This window comes from Charadrius vociferus, unplaced genomic scaffold (genome assembly GCF_000708025.1).
Source record: "Charadrius vociferus isolate BGI_N301 unplaced genomic scaffold, ASM70802v2 scaffold435, whole genome shotgun sequence".
NCBI classification, from domain to species: domain Eukaryota; kingdom Metazoa; phylum Chordata; class Aves; order Charadriiformes; family Charadriidae; genus Charadrius; species Charadrius vociferus.
Genome location: NW_009648540.1, coordinates 295 through 21,176, shown reverse-complemented (window position 1 = coordinate 21,176; position 20,882 = coordinate 295). Strand labels below are relative to the sequence as shown.

General features: G+C 39.8%; 1 protein-coding gene across 5 annotated transcripts in view; it reads left to right on the top strand.

Annotated features, from left to right (window-relative positions):
* Positions 1 to 17,692, top strand: part of ACTN2 (actinin, alpha 2) — a 74,300-nt gene extending 56,608 nt beyond the window's left edge. For 2 of the 5 annotated variants that reach the window (XM_009885923.1, XM_009885924.1), the window contains exons 13-21: positions 2,172 to 2,280; positions 3,114 to 3,254; positions 3,648 to 3,830; positions 5,963 to 6,097; positions 6,685 to 6,864; positions 7,215 to 7,361; positions 14,767 to 14,832; positions 15,730 to 15,888; positions 17,300 to 17,692. In XM_009885923.1, coding sequence (XP_009884225.1) covers positions 2,172 to 2,280; positions 3,114 to 3,254; positions 3,648 to 3,830; positions 5,963 to 6,097; positions 6,685 to 6,864; positions 7,215 to 7,361; positions 14,767 to 14,832; positions 15,730 to 15,888; positions 17,300 to 17,458 — 1,279 coding nt within the window. In that variant the 3' untranslated portion in view covers positions 17,459 to 17,692. Of the gene's footprint in view, positions 1 to 2,171; positions 2,281 to 3,113; positions 3,255 to 3,647; positions 3,831 to 5,962; positions 6,098 to 6,684; positions 6,865 to 7,214; positions 7,362 to 13,550; positions 13,629 to 14,766; positions 14,833 to 15,729; positions 15,889 to 17,299 lie in introns of all 5 variants that reach the window. The other 3 variants (XM_009885926.1, XM_009885925.1, XM_009885922.1) reach the window with 2 other exon arrangements.
* The last annotated feature ends 3,190 nt before the right edge of the window (positions 17,693 to 20,882 follow it).

Sequence of the window (20,882 nt, the reverse complement as noted above, 5' to 3'; positions counted from 1 at the left end):
TTTGACACATATAACACACTTGAAGTAAACTACACCAGCCCCAGAAAGACAGGGGACCTACACTGCTTAATGCCACTTGGTGATCTAACTTACGATTTTTGATCCATGGGTGTGCTTTTTAAAATTTGTTTTGATAATATTATTCTCCTACCTATTTGTCTACAGCACATATCCGTGGAAGCAATAGGATAGCAGAGATACTATGGGGAATGACTGAACCTCCCTGGCAGAGCTGGTGGAGGAACGTTGCATGTTACCTTCCAGGACTTTGACCAGAGTTGGTACAATCAGTCCCTCACTTTCATGGAAGGACACCTGCCCTTATTCTAATTGACAAAAGGAGATAAGTGAAGCAAAAATAAAATTTGCAGTAGTCTCAGGGATGGGACCTGGAGTATCTGGAAAAATACCCTGTCCATATTCTGGTATACAAATCTCCACATCCCATCCACTTAGTGAGCTCGCAGCTCACACAGGAACATCATCTAATAATCTCAATATGCTATAAGGAAAAACCCCAACTTCTAGCCAAAAAACTCATAGCAGCGAAATATATCTTAGCCTGTTTCATCCAAAACTCCATGCTTCTGACTTAACATTTCTTAAGAGATGTCTTTTGTTGCATCCCTTTGAAGGCTAACAAAAAGGCTTGCTCTAAAGGAGGAAGCAAGTTTTCAAGTTAAGGAGCCCTTGTATAGTATGACTTGCTGGCAGTTTTCTCCTTAAATGTAACAGTTCTACTTTCATAATTCTGGGTTGGCTTTATTTTGTTTGTTTGGGTTCTTTATAATTGTTACGGCATTTTATTTTTACTTGTTTTAGCATTCTTCACTTTCAACAGTCAATTGATTGCAGCACATCTGAAGCCTCTTTTAAACAGAATCTTTCACATACTTTTCAACTTCATCCCAAACCAGATTGCTCTGACTGAGTTTAGAGGAAGAAGCCTGAACACTGCCCCTGGCCTACAGTGTAGCTTCATGGAGGAAAGCTACCTCTGTTCGTGTTTTGTCCTTTGTGATTCTTTAAGTTATTGGTGGAAGAACTCTTGCCAGTTGACTAGAGAAGAATGTTCAGAAGAAGCAAACAAACTCTATCTGCATTTCATGTATTGTTCAAGCCTTAAAGTAAATCTTAGCTTCATATTGCCATGCTGTCATATAATCACAGTCTGTGCAATATTTAGTACTGGGCAAAATGTCCTCAAGGAGCAGCCAAGAGCTAAATTCAGTGGATGATGATACACCAATACAAGTGAACTTCCAAAGTGCCAAACATGCGTATTTTATAATGGTAATGATGGCTGCAGCAGAACCAAGGGGATTATCTGCCACTGAGATAAAAAAATTCAATCTGAGACAGACTCAGTGCAGAATCTCAGGACAAAGCTTTAAAAAGTTATGCCAGTCTTAGGCAGAATAGTAAGTTGCTTTCTGTCAGGCTAACATGAGCCTATTAAACAGGTGAAAAAGCAATGCTAACTGGTAAACACTTTGCGGGTGCACTGATTCATGCTGGTGGCATACATGGGTCAGGAGATTCCTGTTCTCTGAACCAGACAGTTCTAGGATGTAGCTCTGTGAGGAGTTCCTGAAGAGGAAGATGAGAATTGTTCTCTGTGCTCCAGATCTGAGCAGCTCCTATTAGTATTGCCATGCCTGTGAGAGAGAGGTTATGCTTTGAATGCAGCCTGAGGTCTGTTTCTCAGTTAAAGCATTTCAGAGCATATGAGGCTGAAAATGATCATTGGATTATTTAAAATGAAACTTATATTTCAGGCCAATTAATTTAAAACTGTGCCAATCTTCAGAAACTTGATAAAGCCCCAGACTGAAGCATTCTGGTCTTCAGGACATCAAATTGCTCGTGCCACAGAAATAGCTGATACAAAGATGGTTAGACACCTTAATTGTCTTTAATATCTGGATGTCACAGATGGATACTTGATTTTTTTCACAACAGAGGAGGTTGATCCTGTTCCTGTGCTGGGCTTCTTGGAATGCTGAATGCCTAGATCACACGTGTCTATACCACAACACTTGCTTACCTGGAGGAGAAATATTGCAAAAAAGAGGGGAGGAATTACTGAGGGCCAGTGGAAGAGAGCGGACAATGCAACCTTTCCTGTCTTTCAGAAAGTCACACAGATTTTTGTTTTCACTCTTTTTTAGTGAACTGGACTACCATGATGCTGCAAGTGTCAATGATAGATGCCAAAAGATATGTGACCAATGGGACAGCCTGGGAACACTTACTCAGAAAAGGAGAGAAGCACTGGAGGTAAACCATATAACAATGATCAGCTGAGCTGAGCAGAGAGGGGAGAATGAACCATTTGTTTCAGATCTGGAAACAGTGCCACTGAGCATCCACTTTGGCATCCAAACAGCAATAAACCCTTCCCTTAGATCTTCATTTCATTTTGGTGTGGTTTCATTTACAAATAGATTGAATTGCTCAGAGCAGACTTGACAGTGCTCAGCTGCCAAGTACAGTCCTAAAGCAGCAACAAATGGGATGCGGTTCACAGCACCACACTTTGGGAATTTGATGTCCAGCAAAGATAACAAAAGCCATTAGGTGCTTACCTTTTCATATTTGTCTGAGCTTAATCAGGTGAAGTGCAGGATAATGGCCAGCACTGGGTTAATTTTTTGGTAGTGAGTATTCCAAAGCACTAAGATACTTTCCAAAACCTTGTTCCTTAGGGAAGGAGGAAATGACACACATGAATGCCAAGGTGGAAGACACATGTCTAACTCCTCCTTTTTATACTTACAAGAGGTTACTAAAGCAAGATTAGCAGATTTTAATTGATTTGCAGATAGATTACAATAACAAAAGTACTTAAAATATCAGTAATGAAAAAGTTGTTTCACCTGTTATCCTTCAAAGGCCTGCACCCCTTTTATCACGTTGGATATGAGAATATCTTTACTGAAATTAGTCCTATTGCCTTGAGTGAGAATCCTTAAAGCAGGTGGTGAAATCAGTTAAAATACAATCAGTTGCTTTTGAAAAGATGAAGCATGATTTTGTGCATGGGTGGGTATGTGTGTGGAGTTAGGTCTTGCCCTAGTAACAAAGGAATGTACCTTTCCTAACCTTTGCAGAGGACGGAGAAATTGCTCGAAACAATTGATCAGCTTCACCTGGAGTTTGCCAAAAGAGCTGCTCCTTTCAACAACTGGATGGAAGGTGCTATGGAAGACCTACAGGACATGTTTATTGTTCATAGCATAGAGGAAATTCAGGTAAATGGTTGTCTTTTTTGGCTTACGGTAATCGTGAAGACAAGAAAAGAAGCTTTTCCTTCTTAGAGAGTAGAACACACGTAAGAAAAAAACCCATATTCTGTCTTGACATTATCTTTGTGATAGGCAGTGTCTGCTCTATGTCTAAATATGGTTCTTCATTGGTGTGAAAGCATATTCCAGAGATCATGGAAGAAGCGATGGTCCTCATAAAGTCAACGAGGGCTGTTTCATGAATGTATCTACATGTAATATTTCCTGTATCTACAGATACATGTAGACTGGCTGTTTGAGAGGCTGAGATACCTTCCTGTTCTTATTTACAGCAGATCTTTCAGGCGTTGGAAGGAACATTAAAGTTTTTGTGCTTTCCCTCTCTGTTTCCAATTCTAGAGTTTAATCTCTGCACATGATCAATTTAAAGCTACTTTGCCAGAGGCAGATGGTGAAAGACAGGCCATACTGTCAATCCAGAATGAAGTTGAAAAAGTTATTCAGAGTTACAGCATGAGAATAAGCGCAAGCAATCCTTACAGCACTGTTACTGTGGAAGAGATTCGTAGCAAGTGGGAAAAGGTAATGTATGCTAAATACATAAAGGACATTGTAACATGGTATTCTAGTTTAGGAATACTGAGAATATTCAGAGAACTTTACAATAAATCTGTAAATTATTCCAGATCATCAGATGCCAGAATGAACTTTCTAAAGTATCTTATGTTCTCCCTTACGTTTGCTAGGCTTTTTTCACAATATCACTTGCTTCCATCACTCAGTATTACCTATGTCCTTTTTGGTGGTGCAAGAGAAGCAGATGGGACAGGGGGTGCTGTCAAAGGAATAGAAAATGATTGTGTTCTTTCTCTCAATATAAACAGTAGTTTGTGTGTCTCCTGTACCCAGCTGCTGCTTTTCACAAATGTCAAAAATTAGCATGTTTGGGACCGTTAATGTTCTGTCCAATTAGACTGAAATTGGCAATTACCTTAAAAAATTACTGGGGAGGTAATAAAGAGAGGCTCCTAGAGTGATCACACAAATTGTATTGCATTAGGAACCAAGACAGGTAATATGCTGAAGGTAAATGATTGTGTAGAATGCATGAATTTACCAAATACGTAAACTTACACAGACAAGAACACACCCTCAATGGGTTATAAAAACCAAGCTATAAGGACTAAATTCAGAATCTCCCAGGGCAATCCAGAAGGGTAAGCCAAAACCAGCAATGTATTAGAGACCTTCAGATATACATGATGGATGGAATGTGTCTCGTTATCCTATCATAATGGCTGTGCTTGAATAAAATGTTTTGCACCGACTATTCTTAGAACAATCATTTAGAGATTGAAAACTCATCTGTGTTTCAAAAGAAAAACAAAGTAACTGCTCTAATAACAGTTCAAGTTAAATAATTGTCTTGAACTTGAGTCCAGTCAGAGGTGAAAATTTATTCGACACTGTCTCCCACATCATCCTCACAGGAAAGCTTAGGAAGTGTGGCTTAGATGAATGGACGGTGAGGTGGATTGAGAACTGGCTCACAGATAGAGCTCAGAGGGTTGTGGTTAGTGGCGCAGAGTCTAGTTGGAGGTTAGTAACAAGTGGTGTCCCTCAGGGGTCAGTACTGGGCCCAGTTTTGTTCAACATATTCATCAATGATGGGCAGAGAGAAACCTGATGAAATTCAACAAGGGCAAGTGTAGGGTGCTGCATCTGGGGAGGAATAACCCCATGCACCAGTACAGGTTGGGGGCTGACCTCTTGGAGAGCAGCTCTGTGGAGAGGGACCTGGGAGTCCTGGTGGACAACAGGATGACCATGAGCCAGCAATGTGCCCTGGCGGCCAAGAAGGCGAATGGCATCCTGGGGTGCATCAAGAAGAGTGTGGCCAGCAGGTCGAGGGAGGTCATCCTCCCCCTCTACTCTGCCCTGGTGAGGCCGCGTCTGGAGTACTGCATCCAGTTCTGGGCTCCCCAGTTCAAGAAGGACAGGGAACTGTCCTTTGCTGGAGAGGGTCCAGCAAAGGGCAACGAAGATGATTAGGGGATTGGAACATCTCTCCTATGGAGAAAGGCTTAGGGACTTGGGTCTCTTTAGTCTAGAGAAAAGAAGATCGAGGGGGGATCTTATTAATACTTACAAATACTTAATGGGAGGATGCCAGGGGGATGGGAGCAGTCTTTTTTCAGTGGTGCCCAGTGATAGGACGAGGGGTAATGGGCATAAACTTGAACATAGGAAGTTCCATCTTAACATGAGAAGGAACTTCTTTACTTTGAGGGTAGTGGAGCACTGGAACAGGCTGCCCAGAGAGGTGGTGGAGTCTCCCACTCTGGAGACATTCAAAACCCGCCTGGACGCTGTCCTGTGTAACGTGCTGTAGGTGACCCTGCTCTGGCAGGAGGGTTGGACTAGATGATCTCCAGAGGTCCCTTCCAACCCTAACAATTCTGTGAATTCTGTGAATTCTGTGAATTCTCTCTCCATGTCAGTCTCTCTGGTCAGGCTGCCCAAGACCATGTTAGCAATCTCTTATGTTAGCACAGAACTGGTAAATAAAATAGTGATCATGTTTCTGGGTTGTCCTTCTGATATCAACCTTCAGACCAATAAGAAAAATTTGTAACTGTAGACTTATTTGTTTCATTTGTTTTTAAACTATTCAATTGTGCCTACTCACACTTAGTGCTTTCCCACTGTAACAGGTGAAGCAGCTGGTGCCTCAGAGGGATCAATCCTTGCAGGAGGAACTAGCCCGCCAGCATGCCAACGAGCGCCTGCGTCGCCAGTTTGCCGCTCAGGCCAATGTCATAGGGCCATGGATCCAGACCAAGATGGAGGTGAGTGCCAGACCCTCACACAGAAGCTGACAAACAAAGCGTTTTATAATTTTTTGTCTCAACAGCAATCTCCATGATAGTTCATCAGCTGTTTGATCCTGAAGTATTTAGCACCTGTTAAGATGATTTTTAAAACTGTGGAAGCTTGAACAAGTGGTACCTTGATGGTGAGCAGGACATGTAGCTTTGAAAAATCAATCACTAAACAATTACTATTTAGCTTAGGCTTTCTGGTTAAGATGATTTTTAAAACTGTAGAAGCTTGTACAAGTGGTACCTTGATGGTGAGCAGGACACGTAGCTTTGAAAAATCAATCACTAAACTATTACTATTTAGCTTCTGCTTTCTGTGAAGGAAAGATACTGGGATCACTGGCATCTCGATAATGATTCCAGAAATAAATGTGCTGCATTTCTTTTGAAGTCTGTTTTCTACAGTAAAATTTATTGTCTCCACTGAATGAAAGTTTTATTACTATTGCTTCTTAGTATGAAAATGTTACATATTTATGTGAAAGTCGGTCAAATTAGCAAATCTGCAACTTAAATTTTGTGGGGCGGGGGTGTGTCTTTGTGTCTTTTAACAGGAAATTGCCCGCAGCTCTATTGAAATGACAGGGCCTTTGGAGGACCAGATGAATCAGCTGAAGCAATATGAGCACAATATCATTAACTATAAACACAACATTGACAAACTGGAAGGAGATCATCAGCTTATACAAGAAGCCCTGGTGTTTGACAACAAGCACACCAACTATACTATGGAGGTAGCCGTTACTCCCTTTTTTGTTAGTTTATTCTGCCCTCTTTGCCATTTAAATACCTTCCCCAGTCCGAAGAGACTGCAACAGAGGATGGAATTTGGCAGACTTTCTGATAATCTCATAAGACTTGTTTTATTTTCACTTATTTTTACTTTGAGTGAAGAAGTACTCATTTAGAAACCAGTCCATGTTTTCTAAAGGCCTTTTTTATGATCCTTGGTCATAATATAGAGTTAGCAGTATGAAAAGGTATCACATAAATAATTAGATCTGATTTTTTGCTTACTCTACTTTTTATACTCTTAGAAGAATATATTTGATTCTTTAATAAATCAGTATTTTCTCTCTCATAGCACATCCGTGTTGGATGGGAGCTCCTACTTACCACCATTGCTCGAACTATCAATGAGGTTGAGACTCAGATCCTCACAAGAGATGCCAAGGGTATCACCCAGGAACAAATGAATGACTTCAGAGCATCATTCAATCATTTTGACCGGGTACAGTACTCCTGCTTTTTCTAAACTAGCAACATTTATTGTTCCCAAAAGCAAGTTTCTTTCAATCCCAAATGTAAGCCTTTTAAAAAAACTCCAAATGCAGTAGCAATGGGCTCCTTTTAAACCAGCAAGAAAGATCAGTTAACAAAGAATTTATAGCCTCATGAAATCATAGCATTGTACAGATACACTAAAGATTAATTTGTACTCTTTAAGTGTAATTCAAAATTATGGTTTGCTAATATGGTTGAGTATTTGTTCAAATAATAGGCAGAACTGGATAAATCTGTGTTTTGGAAAATAGCATGCCCCTTATTTTAAGGCAGTGCAGCATGTTCTATGTACTTGCCAGCGGCTTCCATCTCATTAAATTTAGCTGTAATCTGGATTACATTTTTTTTCTCTTTGAATCACAACTTGTCCCCCTAGAAATAGATTTCTAGGAAATATAGTTGGGGCACTGATAGCTGTCAACGAAAATCCTTTATTTTTCTGGCTATATGTGGGAAATAAGAGGCTGTTTTTTTTCAGTTATCTAATCATGGATGAATAAAAAAGCAGGAAAGAAAACACTATTATGAAGAAACTTAACTCACTCCTTCTGTAAGTTATGTAGTATTCATGGATAGAGAGTTAAAAAGATAGCTACTAATAGACACAATATCAGAATACCTGCAGACAGAGATCTGACATTCCCAACTGGAGAACCATCTGAACATGGGTTAGCTCTGCTGGCTCTGTGCTCACATGAGCCCACCTTCAAAACCAAGTTCACATTTCAAATACTGAAAAAATATTACCATAATGCAACACCAGGCTGTTGTCTTTTTCCCAGTACAGATTCTTGTAGTTAGCAGACTGTGCTTAACCCCTGACTTACATTCTGTTATTCCATGAATCAGCTCCTTCAAATCATTTCGGGCTATAGCAAAATGCCACTTTCTTTTCACTGACATCCTGTTTGTTCAGGTCTACCCAAAATGGTTACCTGGACTTGTACTTCATGTGTATTGGATGCTGACAGTCATCGTTTGCTAAATATTCTTTAGAATATCCTTAATTGTTTAGAAAGAAAAGCAGAATTGCCAAACCTCTGCTTTTTGAAGAAACGCACAAGCATAGGAAAGGTTAGCTACACAAGAACCAGGAACAGATTTTATGGAAAATCTTAATGTGATTCTAGTGCACCATAATTCCTTTTTGTGTTTTCTAAGGAAGCAGAAGATAACATTGCAGAAGCAAAGATAAATTTCCTGGGGTGGAAGGAAGCAGCATACTAAATGGCTTTTCCAATGCACTGGAGCAGATAACTGAGCAATTAGAGCTATTAAAAGCAGACAGAGTACCAGGCGTGGATAAATTACACACCAGTATTTGAGAGACCCTATTAAGGGAAATCAGGGACTTTGCACAAAGATTTGACAGCTCCCTAAAGATAAGGAAGCAAGGTGACTGAATCCTAGTTAATCTTACACTAGATGGCCATTTCTAGCATCCCTGTATCTTTGTAGTTCATAGATGAGTTCTCTGCCACGCTTGAGGCAAGGCTGGTTCAGTGGCTGAGGAGGTGCTACTGGCATTTCTTCGTGCCTCAGAAGGTCTTGAAAGAGGAAGCTAATGCCTACACCAACCAGCCCTATTGTTATGGATCTTTAGGCTTTGCAAATCAATAGATCGAGGCCTTAGTAAAGGCTGTATGGCCTGGAAGAGGGCGCTCACATCACATAGCTGCAGGCAGATTGGAGATGGGCTATGACAAGAATGTGCTTCCCAGCTCCTAAATCCTTGCCTGTCCCTGGCTGTCTCCTTTCTTCAGGCTATAATGAGTGACGGCTTCAGGCAGTGTCCCTTCTGCTGCGGGAAGCCTCAGTGGATGTGTCAGAAGCAGAAGGAGATAGGTGCTTCATCTGTTTCTGTGGCCTCAACAACACAGGCCTGGACTGCAAGTTTAGCTGCAGACCTTACCTTCCCCCATGACAGATACAATCCAAAGGCCTTAAAAAAGAGGCCCAGCCGGATCACATTAAGGGAAGGACCATTTTGCATATGCCTCCTTTAGTATACTCCTTCCCTTAGCATCAGACATGGGAAATTGGTCTAGGAGGATGTTTGCACTGCCGCAGCGCAACAATTGTGTTCTTAGTAGCATAATGCAAGTTAAAGAAAGGAAGAAGGTAAGATCTAAAACCACTCAGCCATCAAGCCAGGCTTCCTGCAGGGGAGAGACAGTAGAAACACTGATAAAAGAGAAGAATATACTGGTTAAATTACACTGTAATTTAATGGCCAGATATGACTCAGTCTACACAGGCAAGAAGGATACGTTGAACAAACATGTTTGAGAGAGGCAGGCTTGTTTTCCATTTTTGTATCCTTCCTATGTCCTTGCACACTCAAATATTTAGTGTTGGTGAATAAAGGAAATGCAGGGTTCTTCAGGGTTACTTTGGGGTACCCACAGTAATGAAGACTCTAACCTTGGAATTTAGATAGAGAAGGCAGTAATGGATTCTTTTGTGGCCTTGATTACCTTACACAGAAATGAAGATGAAACTGGATCATCTGAATGTAAGCACTAACATGAAAAATAATGGCTTTTCCATGTCAGATGGAATTGTATGTAATTATTATTACATTATATGTAATACATTATTATATGTAATTATTATATGTAATAATTTTGTTGCGCTTAGCAGCATTTCTGAATGCCTGACATAGGTTAAAAAATACACTGAAAGAACTGGACTGCTATTCACAATGATGAATAGCCAGAAAAGATCCCAAAAAATAATACTGTCCCTGATGAGTTGGCTTTAAATATCTAAGCACAACAGAATAATTTATGCATGCTATAGCTGTGACTTTTGTGGCATTTCTTCAAATTAAGACATATCTTAATGTTTGACTCTTTGTGTGTGTTAAGGATGCCAGTAAAGTACTAATATGCAGAGTAGCTCCCTTCCCCATTTTAAAGAATGTATTTTGGTACACATAAACCTAACAACTTTTTGTAGAGAGCTTCTAGAAAAAACTTCATTTGCTTATAAATCTTTGGAAGGAACCCCTATCTTCCTCCCCAGGGAGAATAAATAAAGAAATAAAAAACTTACGGATCATAATCCATTATGGGGCTTAATTCTGCAGTTGTTAATCCTTTGAAAGAGAACTAAATAATTGGGTGAATTGTTTTAAATGGCTTTTTTGGGGGGGTACATGTCCCTGATTTTGAAATTGCAGTGAGTGAGCGGGCACCACACACATAAGAATTAGAAGGGCAGGAAGAGTTGTGTTTCTTTCAGTGCGTCCACCAGCAGAGACGTGCTAGCACAGAAAGCTTTACAAGTCATCCTTATTAAAGGCAAGTTGTGAATATACTGCCTCCCTTGGGGCTAGAAGGCAGCCCTCGAGGCTCTTGTGTTTCCAACAGACATGTACGCACACTGGTACCCCAGAGGTCATTCCTGAGGATGTTGCTGCTTACCCACTACTCCTTGCTGGAGGCTGTGCCTAAAGGCACAGTCTAGTTGTAGGTATAAATATAAATCTTTAGCAACGCTGGTATATTTCCTTCCTTAATGTGACTGCATAGAGAAAAAAAAGAGAAAGTGGGACACTGTCTGAATCACAGAAGCTGTTTAGAGGTGTTCAAAATGGTGCATAGCTGAATTATAGTACACAGACAGACTGGGACACCAACACAGATACGTTGCCAGTCACTGGTTTTGCAGTCTTTTTATGCAGGGATTCCTTTTTCAGATTCAGTATATTTAGTAAATTCTAAATAAGATTGCGAAGTATGTGATAAAATATCTGCAGCTGCTCTGCATGTAATATCCTAGTGGCTGTTAACATATTCTACTATTGATTTTTGTGTAAACTACAGATTTCAAGTAGGAGCGTGCAGAATAATAGCATCATGCCACCCTATATTTTACTAACAGAAAAACAACAGCTCACTATTAAAGTAACCACATGATCGGGCTTATGCAGGTCAATTAGCATTCAGGAAACTGAAGGGTGTATTTAAGAATGTATTGCTATGACTCAAAAGCTCATTTGTTTTATAAGACCACATATAAATCACAAAGAGGAAGGAAAAGATTTCTGGGGCCGAACAACGAAACATGGATGGGGATTTCAGTGTTTTACCTATAATGAAACATGGAGGGGGATTTCAGTGTTTTACTTTGTATTGGCAGGAAAAGATGAACAAGGCAAAGTTGTTTATATACTTCAAAAAACTAAGTTCAGTGCTGCAAGTTGGTCTGCAAACAATACAAATAAATACAAAGAACCATTTCGCAATGAGCAAGCCATTGCATGGGCTTGATCTATGCATTAATTGCAAAATATAGTTGCATCCCATGAAACTCTGATATGCTGCAAAGGGAAAGATGCCTTTTTAGGCCATATATGAATCAGTACAAGAATGTGAGAACCTGCTATAGCACACAGCACAACTACTTGGACCCTCACTGGGGAGTCCCACTTAACCAGCTGATGGTTGTGAGTTCCAGCACAACCACCGCACTCCTCTCCTAAAGAAAATGCTTTCTCGGTGGAAGAGCTGGCCTCTCCCTCTCCCGTCTGCTCTTCGCTACCTGTTGCACTTCACTACTGCTCCCATGTGTGGCTGGTTAGGAGCTGATGCACATGCTCACCCCCCACCCCCCTGGTGTAGTCAAATAGCGTATAGTCCTCTACCAACATGTGGCAGAGGAGGAGGGACAGGATTTGGCTCTCAGCTGCCATTTTTATATCGTTTTGTTTGCAATCACACAGTAATACCTTTGGCTTGAGAAATAAAGTAAAATGAGCTGACTTTACTCATAGTGCCTGTCATAGCCTGTCTCCAGGATGGTTTTGGAGTGTTTCAAGCCAGTCTGGATTAACATTTTCAGAATGATAGAATAAACTATTTTGAATGCTTTATAGCAGAAATTATCCTATAAAATAGAAATGTTAAAGGAAAAAAACCACTTCACTGTTATTATGGCTTTTAACTAAATGCTGCTCCAGATTTGCAGCTTTGCTTTGTCTCTCATCGTTGACTTCACATTGTTATTTTTCGTCCTCCCTTTATGGAGGTGGTGGAGGTTGATGCAGAGGGAGTTGGTATAACAGCATGATATGTTAAAAATGCATGGCATTATGAACTTAATAAAGCACCAGTTTATCCTATTGGTATATTAAAGAAACCCAGTGCATTTGTTAAAACTCCTGTAATTTTAATTCTGCATAACTGTACAGAAATTTTCAAAAATAAATTATTCATCCAGCAGGCAAATATGTAGCAGACAGAAAACCTTGGGTCTTCTCCAAACTGTCAGTCTGTAAAATCAATAAGGGTAATAATTTTTCATCTTAGAACATCTCTTTAATTGTATACATGTTAACTCAATCTGAACCTCTGATAGGACACATTTTGTACGAACAGGAAGAAAAAGATAAGCCGGTCTGTTTTTAAGAAGTTAGTGTGACTATCTTGACCTGCAAAATGGAAAAAAATACTGGTTCAAAACAATGATCCAGGTTGATGTGGGGTTATTAGAAGCCATTTAACCTGGAATTCAATGGGGCTTTTTTTAAAGTCAGTTTTCAAAGCAAAACCGTACTATATAGATTATTAAAAAAACAGATAACTGAAAATAAGTTATGTCAGTTATACATTTATTTTGGATCTAGTCAAGAAATCAATTGTTTTGTACTTCTACTCTCTTTTGAGATATGCATATTCAGTTGTTAAGTAATATTATCAGATCAAGAGTGAAGTAACAGTAACTGAGTTGGGAAAATATGTTTTGCCCAGGTCCAGGGATCTTTTTACTGCACCTCACTTTCACTGTATGACTAGAAAATGAAGGAAGCAAAGGGCAGTTCAATAGGATAAAAAAACTGCCTTATTGGCAAAACCGTTAAGAAACCACTTGTAAAGGAACCACAGTTTTAACTCTGTAGTTGAAATAAGGACCATCTTCCAGTAAGAAAAAACCTGAAGCATGAAACTGCAAAAGTTGTATACTTTTTAGGTAATTCATTGCAATATGTTGACATTATGTTTCCGTGAAGTTCTGTAAAAACATGGTTATTAATACAAGAGTAGAATGTTCTTTACTAACCAACTAACCTGATCTGTGATTTTTCTTTCTTTTCACCTTCCCAAATGCATGACCTGTGATTGGATGCTAGGATGAATCTGACAATCTACATGCTGATGAATTTAAAGCCTGCCTCATCAGTCTAGGACAGGTTGGAAATGACCTGCAGGTAGAGGAAACTGATATTGTTCTGTTTCCAGATAGGCCAATATAACAATAGCCAAAGAGACTGTGTGTTTAAACTCCAATGTATTGGTCATAATGCTTTGAAAAGATCCTGCCCCTGGGAAGACAACTGGATTAGATGGACTGTTAGAATCACTTGGAGCCACATTTTTCTATGCATTCTTCAAAGTTTTTTCAGGTTGTTTCTTTTACTTGGTTTGAGATGTTTTATTTGGACTTTACTAGATAACTGTGGGGAGCTCCTATGCTTCTTGCACTCAGACTTGTGCTAATTTTCCTTTCCTCGGGCTCAAGACAAGCTCTCTACTGCTCTCTCCTGATTTAGGATGACACAATTCTCTCCAAATCCCTACATTGTATCACAACACAGGGGAAATGTTTATTTACCTTCTTACTATCATGCCATTTAATGTTTGCTCAGTTCTGAGCCGGGAATGCCACTGATACGTTATTGCCTGAAAAATGAGCAACCTCCTTTTATACAGGGTCTTCAACTGACCTCCTCCTAAGTTTTGCAAGTCTCATCCTTTAAACCAGTATGCACATCTCTGCTGTAGTCAAGGTCTTGATAGCCTTCAGTCAGAAAGAAAATCCCTGTACTTATTTCCCATATGTCAGCAGACAGCTCTCATAGTGTACCTACCTTAGCCTTGGAGTGGAGTATTTGAAATAGTCAGTGATACACTATTTTCAGACTGTTTTTAACTATACTTTTAGTCACAACAGTATCCCACACAGAACCTTTCAAAGATATTTCACGTCAGGGAGGCAGCTTGAGCATCTCCTGAGTTTGACTAGTTTAGTAACAAACTTTTCTCCTTGCCCTTCTCTTTGTCTTCTCTGGTTGTGGTCACCTCCTCTTCTCCTTTATCTCTCCCCTGACCTTTCCTGATGTTACTTCTTGTGGTGAAAATGTCCGTTTCCTGTGTGTAATATGTTAGTTACTTCTTCCTCCTTTAAAACTGATGATGATTCTGGTGACCTGCTTGGGCAATATCAATGAATACTGTTCATACACGGCATCCAATGTGGCAATGGTCTAAACTCATCACCAATCTGGAAATGACCTTGGATTCTTCAAACCTTCCCTTCTATATTCCTTACGTTGTTTTGGTCAACAGAGGAAGAATGGACTGATGGACCACGATGATTTCAGAGCTTGCTTAATTTCAATGGGTTATGATTTGGTATGAATTTTAAGAAACAATGGCAACTGATTCTGCTTACAGCTTATAACATTAACCACAGCAACACTGAAGCTTAGTTAAATTGACAGAATACTAATGATATAATTTACACTACAGATACTAGTTTCTTGTTTCTTTGCTTTTTCTCTATTTTCAAATGGTTAAAAAAGAAGTTAAAAGTAAAAATAGACACTTGAAAACCACATTCTATGGTCCACTGCAATGCTCTTTGAATTAAGGAAACTTTAAAAGTTGAAATTAACAGTTATTAAATGATTTTTTTTCCTTCTCCTTTTCTGTCTGCATGAGTAAGAATGAGTTTGATGCTGTTTAATTCTCATAAACTAGCTTTGGGGGTTGCATTTGCTTTCCTTCACTTATTTATTCTAAAAATTCCCTTTTAGTGGAAAAAAGGATTAGTCTTTGTTGGACTGTCCTATATTTGGCATGAAGTTTTCAGAATTGTTTCCCTTACTTCTTAGTTCGTTGGGTCTGCAAGTGTCCTGCTTCTTGGGCTATTGTTTCACCTCCCTTTGCAGCACCTAAATAACAATGGTTTTAGGAGGGGGGGCGAAATGAAGTGTTAAGTTAAAACAAGTTAAACAGGCATTGAGGGATGGTGGGAGGGGGGAGAAGTTGCAGAATGTTAACTGAAAGGTACAAACTATGTATTTAGGAGAAAGAATACATTTTTCAAAAGCACCTAGTCCTTTTTGCAAAAAAGGGGTGGGCATTTAAGATCCCGGATTTCATTGACTCTGATATTTATGCTCCTAAGTCAGGAAGATGCTTTAAGGACTTTGTAACCACTGGTCCCTACTGGTTCATGAGAGACATGGGCTGTTGGTGATTGATATTACGGTGACCTTTTTTTTTTTGGTTTGGATTCTGTGAAAGGGTGAAGCTGAGTTTGCCCGAATCATGTCTCTGGTTGACCCCAATGGGCAAGGAACCGTCACCTTCCAGTCCTTCATTGACTTCATGACCAGAGAAACGGCAGACACAGACACGGCTGAGCAAGTGATAGCTTCCTTCAGAATCCTGGCTTCTGATAAGGTCAGTCATCATGCTGCTGGCTGTAAGGATTCAATAGCTCTCCTATTCAGCCCCTCTTCAGCCTCTTGCTGAAAGTGATATACAAGTCTCTTAGTAATAGAGAAGCTTTGTTTTCCATTTGTAAGACTTCAGAGAAAGTATTTGCCTTTTCTTCTTGTTTGGAACCAAGACTCTTAGCTGAAATGGGTGCAGAATGCAAGGCTTGGTCTGTATACCCTTATAACACAAAGAGCCAACATAAAATTAGACATCTGAGACAAGACTTAGACAGTTTGTCTGTATAATGGATATATTGTGTGTGCATCAGGTTATTTTCACACCACAGCCTTGATTAGAGGGGAACTCATTCTGCCTTTCATGCTGTTGTCTGGATGTTTCAATGCAGAGTTTGGCCCTTTGGAAGATAGCCTGGGTCAGTTGCACAAGACTATACCTAATTGTGAGCCATGTTGTGACCTGAAAGCTCATTCAACAGAGTGATGCAATGTGGTGTAGCCCTATCCTAGGAGGAGGAGGAGGAGGAGGAGGAGGAGGAGGAGGAGACCTTCTCTAGTTACTGAGTACATGGAGGAAGCTCCTGAATTTGGCATGCTTTTCTCCCCACAGCCAGATCCACTGGGAAGTTGAGTGGTGTGTGAAGATGAAAGGGAGGATAATGGCAACACAAGAGGTTTTGGAAGAGTCAGGGCCATAAACAGTGCTGCCAGGAAACCAATCCTGTGCTATGGAGAAAGGAGAGATCACAGCAGTACAGGTCTATTTGCTGGAGCTCGCCCTATTGATTTTCTCATTCTAGCTGTTTGTATTGATTTTGTGATCTCAGTTACTGTGCACCACATTTTGAATTCCATATGTGTTCTCAGTAGGAATTCATGTGGAAGATGAAAGCCAAGGTCTCAGGAAAAAATAGTTTTCATTACGTTGCTATTTTAAATCATGTCAAGTCTGTTAACAGAGGGTATCCTTCATATCATAATTGCATACCATTAAGAGCAATAATGCATCTTTTTCATTGCAAATATATTAGGACCTCGAAACTAACAGGATCTAACTGAAAATGTGCCTGTCCTGTCACTGCAGAAGGGGCAGTCATGCGCTTTAGAGATACGCGCTACCTATCCATGGATGAGTTCTATCAGCAGCAATCTACCCATGGCTGTACAGTGCTGGGTAGCTAACACACACAGCCACATATCCTATATCCTGGGGTGGGATTTTGACCTAATCAGTTTGTTGGTAGGGTTGTTCCCCTTCAACACATCATTAGGGATGGAATGTACCGAGGGAAATATTTGGTCTCAGGAGAATGGGCAGGATGTCCATGTTTATTAGTCACAGCTACAGAAAAGAAATATACGTTGTGTCTTTGAAGAATACATACTGAATTTGTCAATCCTTTCCCCCCTCCCAGCCTTATATCCTGGCAGATGAGTTACGTCGAGAGCTGCCTCCTGAGCAGGCTCAGTACTGCATCAAAAGAATGCCTCCGTACACCGGCCCAGGGTCTGTTCCTGGGGCTCTGGATTACACCTCTTTTTCGTCAGCACTGTATGGAGAGAGCGACCTCTGATTCTGTAATTGGCCATATTCATGGTAGACACTAAAAATACCCACCTTATTGCTCAGATTGCTTCTCAAAAGCTTTGACAAGCTGATTTAAAAATGAGTTTTACAAATACAGTAGGTACCGTCAGTGTAAAGTGCTAGTAAATAAAGTAACTAGTGTATATTAAAGTGTGCAGCACGCTAGATTTCTGCATTGTTGGTTTTAGGTTGTCTGTCCTATGCAATGCTAGAAAATATACTAAAAAAACCCACAAGATATTAACTCTGGAAATATCTATTCAGAAAATAGAATGTAAAACTTAAGAATATTGAAACTCACAAAACTCACAAAATATTTCTCCATTTTCAAAATGTTTCAATACTGTATATGCTTCTTTTATGATGTTCATAAAGCTATGTTAGAAGTCATGCTTTTTTCTTCCGTAGAGCGATATTATTTTCCTCTAATGATTTCTGATTTTGTATGCTCCTACTGGTGGAATTTAATAAAATACTAAAATGCAGTTTTTCAGGGAAAAAATATATCAACCAAGTAAGGTACTTAATTGCAAAAATAATCCAGAATGCTATGGTTTTGTCTCCTAAATATGGTTTTCTTTTATCCCAAAGAGTTGTAATATAGGGGGGAAAGCTGAAAAGCTGATTAAATTGCAGGTTTAGAGTTCTCTAAGCAGTACTTTGCTTTTAAGCCTTTAACTTTTACAGCTGAGGGAGTACAACTTTTATAATCAGAAATAATAAGCAAGCTAATTTCATGTGAGCTGTTTTGTTTTGAAACCCTCGTTCTTGTCTGTGTTGGGCAGTCTTTGTTTCTCAGTATAAGAAAGCCAGTCCCTTGTTGTAATAGTTCGCAACATTCATCTCTATCCTGCATAACGCAAAATCCCATCTGAGCAAATGTAGTGTGGTCGTCTTGCAGCTTTAACTGTTCAGTGCTCAAATTAGAGTTTGTCTTGACTTTTACTGGATCGCAGGCAGTTCTGTCTGTATCATGCTCTGTGCGCTAGTTGTTGTACTGTTTTTTTCCATCTTGAGAAATGATAGAGAAGTAAAAGCAGTAACTTTTTTACTTGAATCCTACCGACACTGAGGAAATGCAATGTAATCAAACAGAACCATTTACAAATGGTGAAGTGAGCTGTGCAGCCCAGTGCTATTAAAGCAATGATGTGCCTATTAAATAAAGTCTGCTTTTCAAAACCTTATGAGACTCTGTCATTGGCAATCATTTAGAGGTTCTCTCCAAAACCTGGAAATATTTCTGAACATTAAAGGAGGTTTCAGTCTGCTAAAAGTAAAAGTTCAAAAAATATGTCATGTATGTCTATACACTGTGTTTGCATGAACAACAGTCGCTACATGCTGGAGGGACAGGTATGGCCTCATGAAGTGGGATGGAGCTCAGAATGCGTGGGACAGAGTTTCCATTTAAGCCACCATAGGTTGTTAGACTCCCAGCTTGCATTGGTTTCAATGAGACCTGGGCGCTAATGCTTTTGAAGGTGTGGGCCTTAACTTTCCTGTATCTTTTTCCTCATGTGCAGATGTTATGTACATAATGATGCTTTTCACTCTGAAATCTCTGAATGATTCAAATTCAGTCCTAAAGCAGGCACCCTGCACAGGTAAGGTGCATGTAGTGGGAGCAACTTCAAAACAATCCCAGAGGAGACAGGCAATGACCAAATACCTCTTCCTCCTCCACCACGTGTAGAAAGGCCGGCAGAGCACTTAGAGAAATACTAGGGCTACAATCACATCTCCTACAGTGCATGTGCAGCCCCGCGCACAGCCAGAAGCTGCTACTGCCACTGCTGATACTGACATGGTGCAGTGCCATCTCTTTTTGTGATGACAGTGCCCGCACGAACTAAGTCAGTAAGCTCTGCCTTAAAGCAATGGCATTTCCAGCTAAATGGCTGCTGGGCAGGCTGAATCCTGTTGAAAAGTAAATCTGTGTATCTCTCATTGTCACAGTTTAATGCAGCTCGAAGAATAAAACATTGAGCTTCCAAACATGGCACAAAAGCAAAATCTCAGTGCTACGGGCAGGATTATGCGAAAAATTGGCACAGAGACAGTTTATATCTGACACTTCTATAGGGTGTCATTCATGTTCCCTACCTACTAATTTTTATATTGTGATATTCTTCCTATTTTTAATAGAATGGAAGAGACTTTTAAACTCCTCCTTTAGCTAAATGTTCTGTTGATCAAAGCATGTGAGAGATAACGTTATCAGCAGCAAGAAAAAAGACTTTTGCAAAGTAATTTTTTAATTCCCATATCAGGTTTCTAATTTCTAAAGTAGAGTGAACAGAACCAGTGGCAGAGAGCTGCAGGGATTAATTACCCACCTGTATTTGCCTAAAATTGTTATACTATATTTATTACTTTAATGTCTTTCAAGTAAAAAAAAAAGGTTTATCATGAAATTATTTCTCCCAGCATCAATTATTTTTAGGGTAACGATTAAATAAGTAAGCTGTGTTATTTTACCCTGAAGCGGGTGAAATTGAAGGTTTATTAAAACATTCTGTGGTCAAGTTCCAGGGCAACGGGTTTAACAGAGAGATTTCCTTTTCTGCTAAGGCTCCATTTTTAATAGGCAGCATTTGTATTTTTCTGTAGAGTCACTCTGTTTACACTAGGGATTAATGGCTTCAGTGGCATTTTCTGTCTATGCAATTCTGGCAGCAAACTAGCTTTACTATATAAAAGCACAGTAACTGAGCCCAAGGTAAAGAATGTACCAATCACAGGGACCAAATCAAGCTTCAACAGGTGAAAGTACAGGATTATTTTGATGATCATGTGAAAGAAGGTTATAGAATAAATTAAAATTTAAAGAAGTCAGTAAGGTTTTAAATTGCTTTAATGACTGTAATACAGATGTCTTCTGTGACTTTACACGGATATAACAATTCTTTGAAAAACTTCCTGCCAAGGCGATCTTGATTTTGTAGTTATCCCTTTCAGTCACTGATCTTTAGAAAGGTGCTGATGCTGGTAGAAAAGAGTGTTGCAGCTCTGTGCCACCTTCATACCTCCTTTCTTCATATACAGAGTTTCCAGCACTTTTTTCTTGCCTACTGGCCACAAAAAGCTTGGATCAGAGCCGCTCCTAGCGGCTTTTATTTTCATTAGAACGTCCTGTTCAGTTCGCCCACTTCTTGGAGGAGACCATGTTCTTTTATTCAGGTAGTTCCCGATGTCTGTAGAGATTATACCAGACACAACGGGTCTCAGCGAAGGAGGAAAATAGTTCCTGGTAGCAGCTGGATTTGGACAGTTAGCAGTTTCCTCTTTTGATTTAAATGACTTGTGTTTAAGAGTAATTCTGTCAGGAAGTAGTTCTTTGATCGTCACTAGTATATGAACAGGCCCTCAGGAGCACGCCTCTAGCATTGGTAACGGTGTCAGTGTTT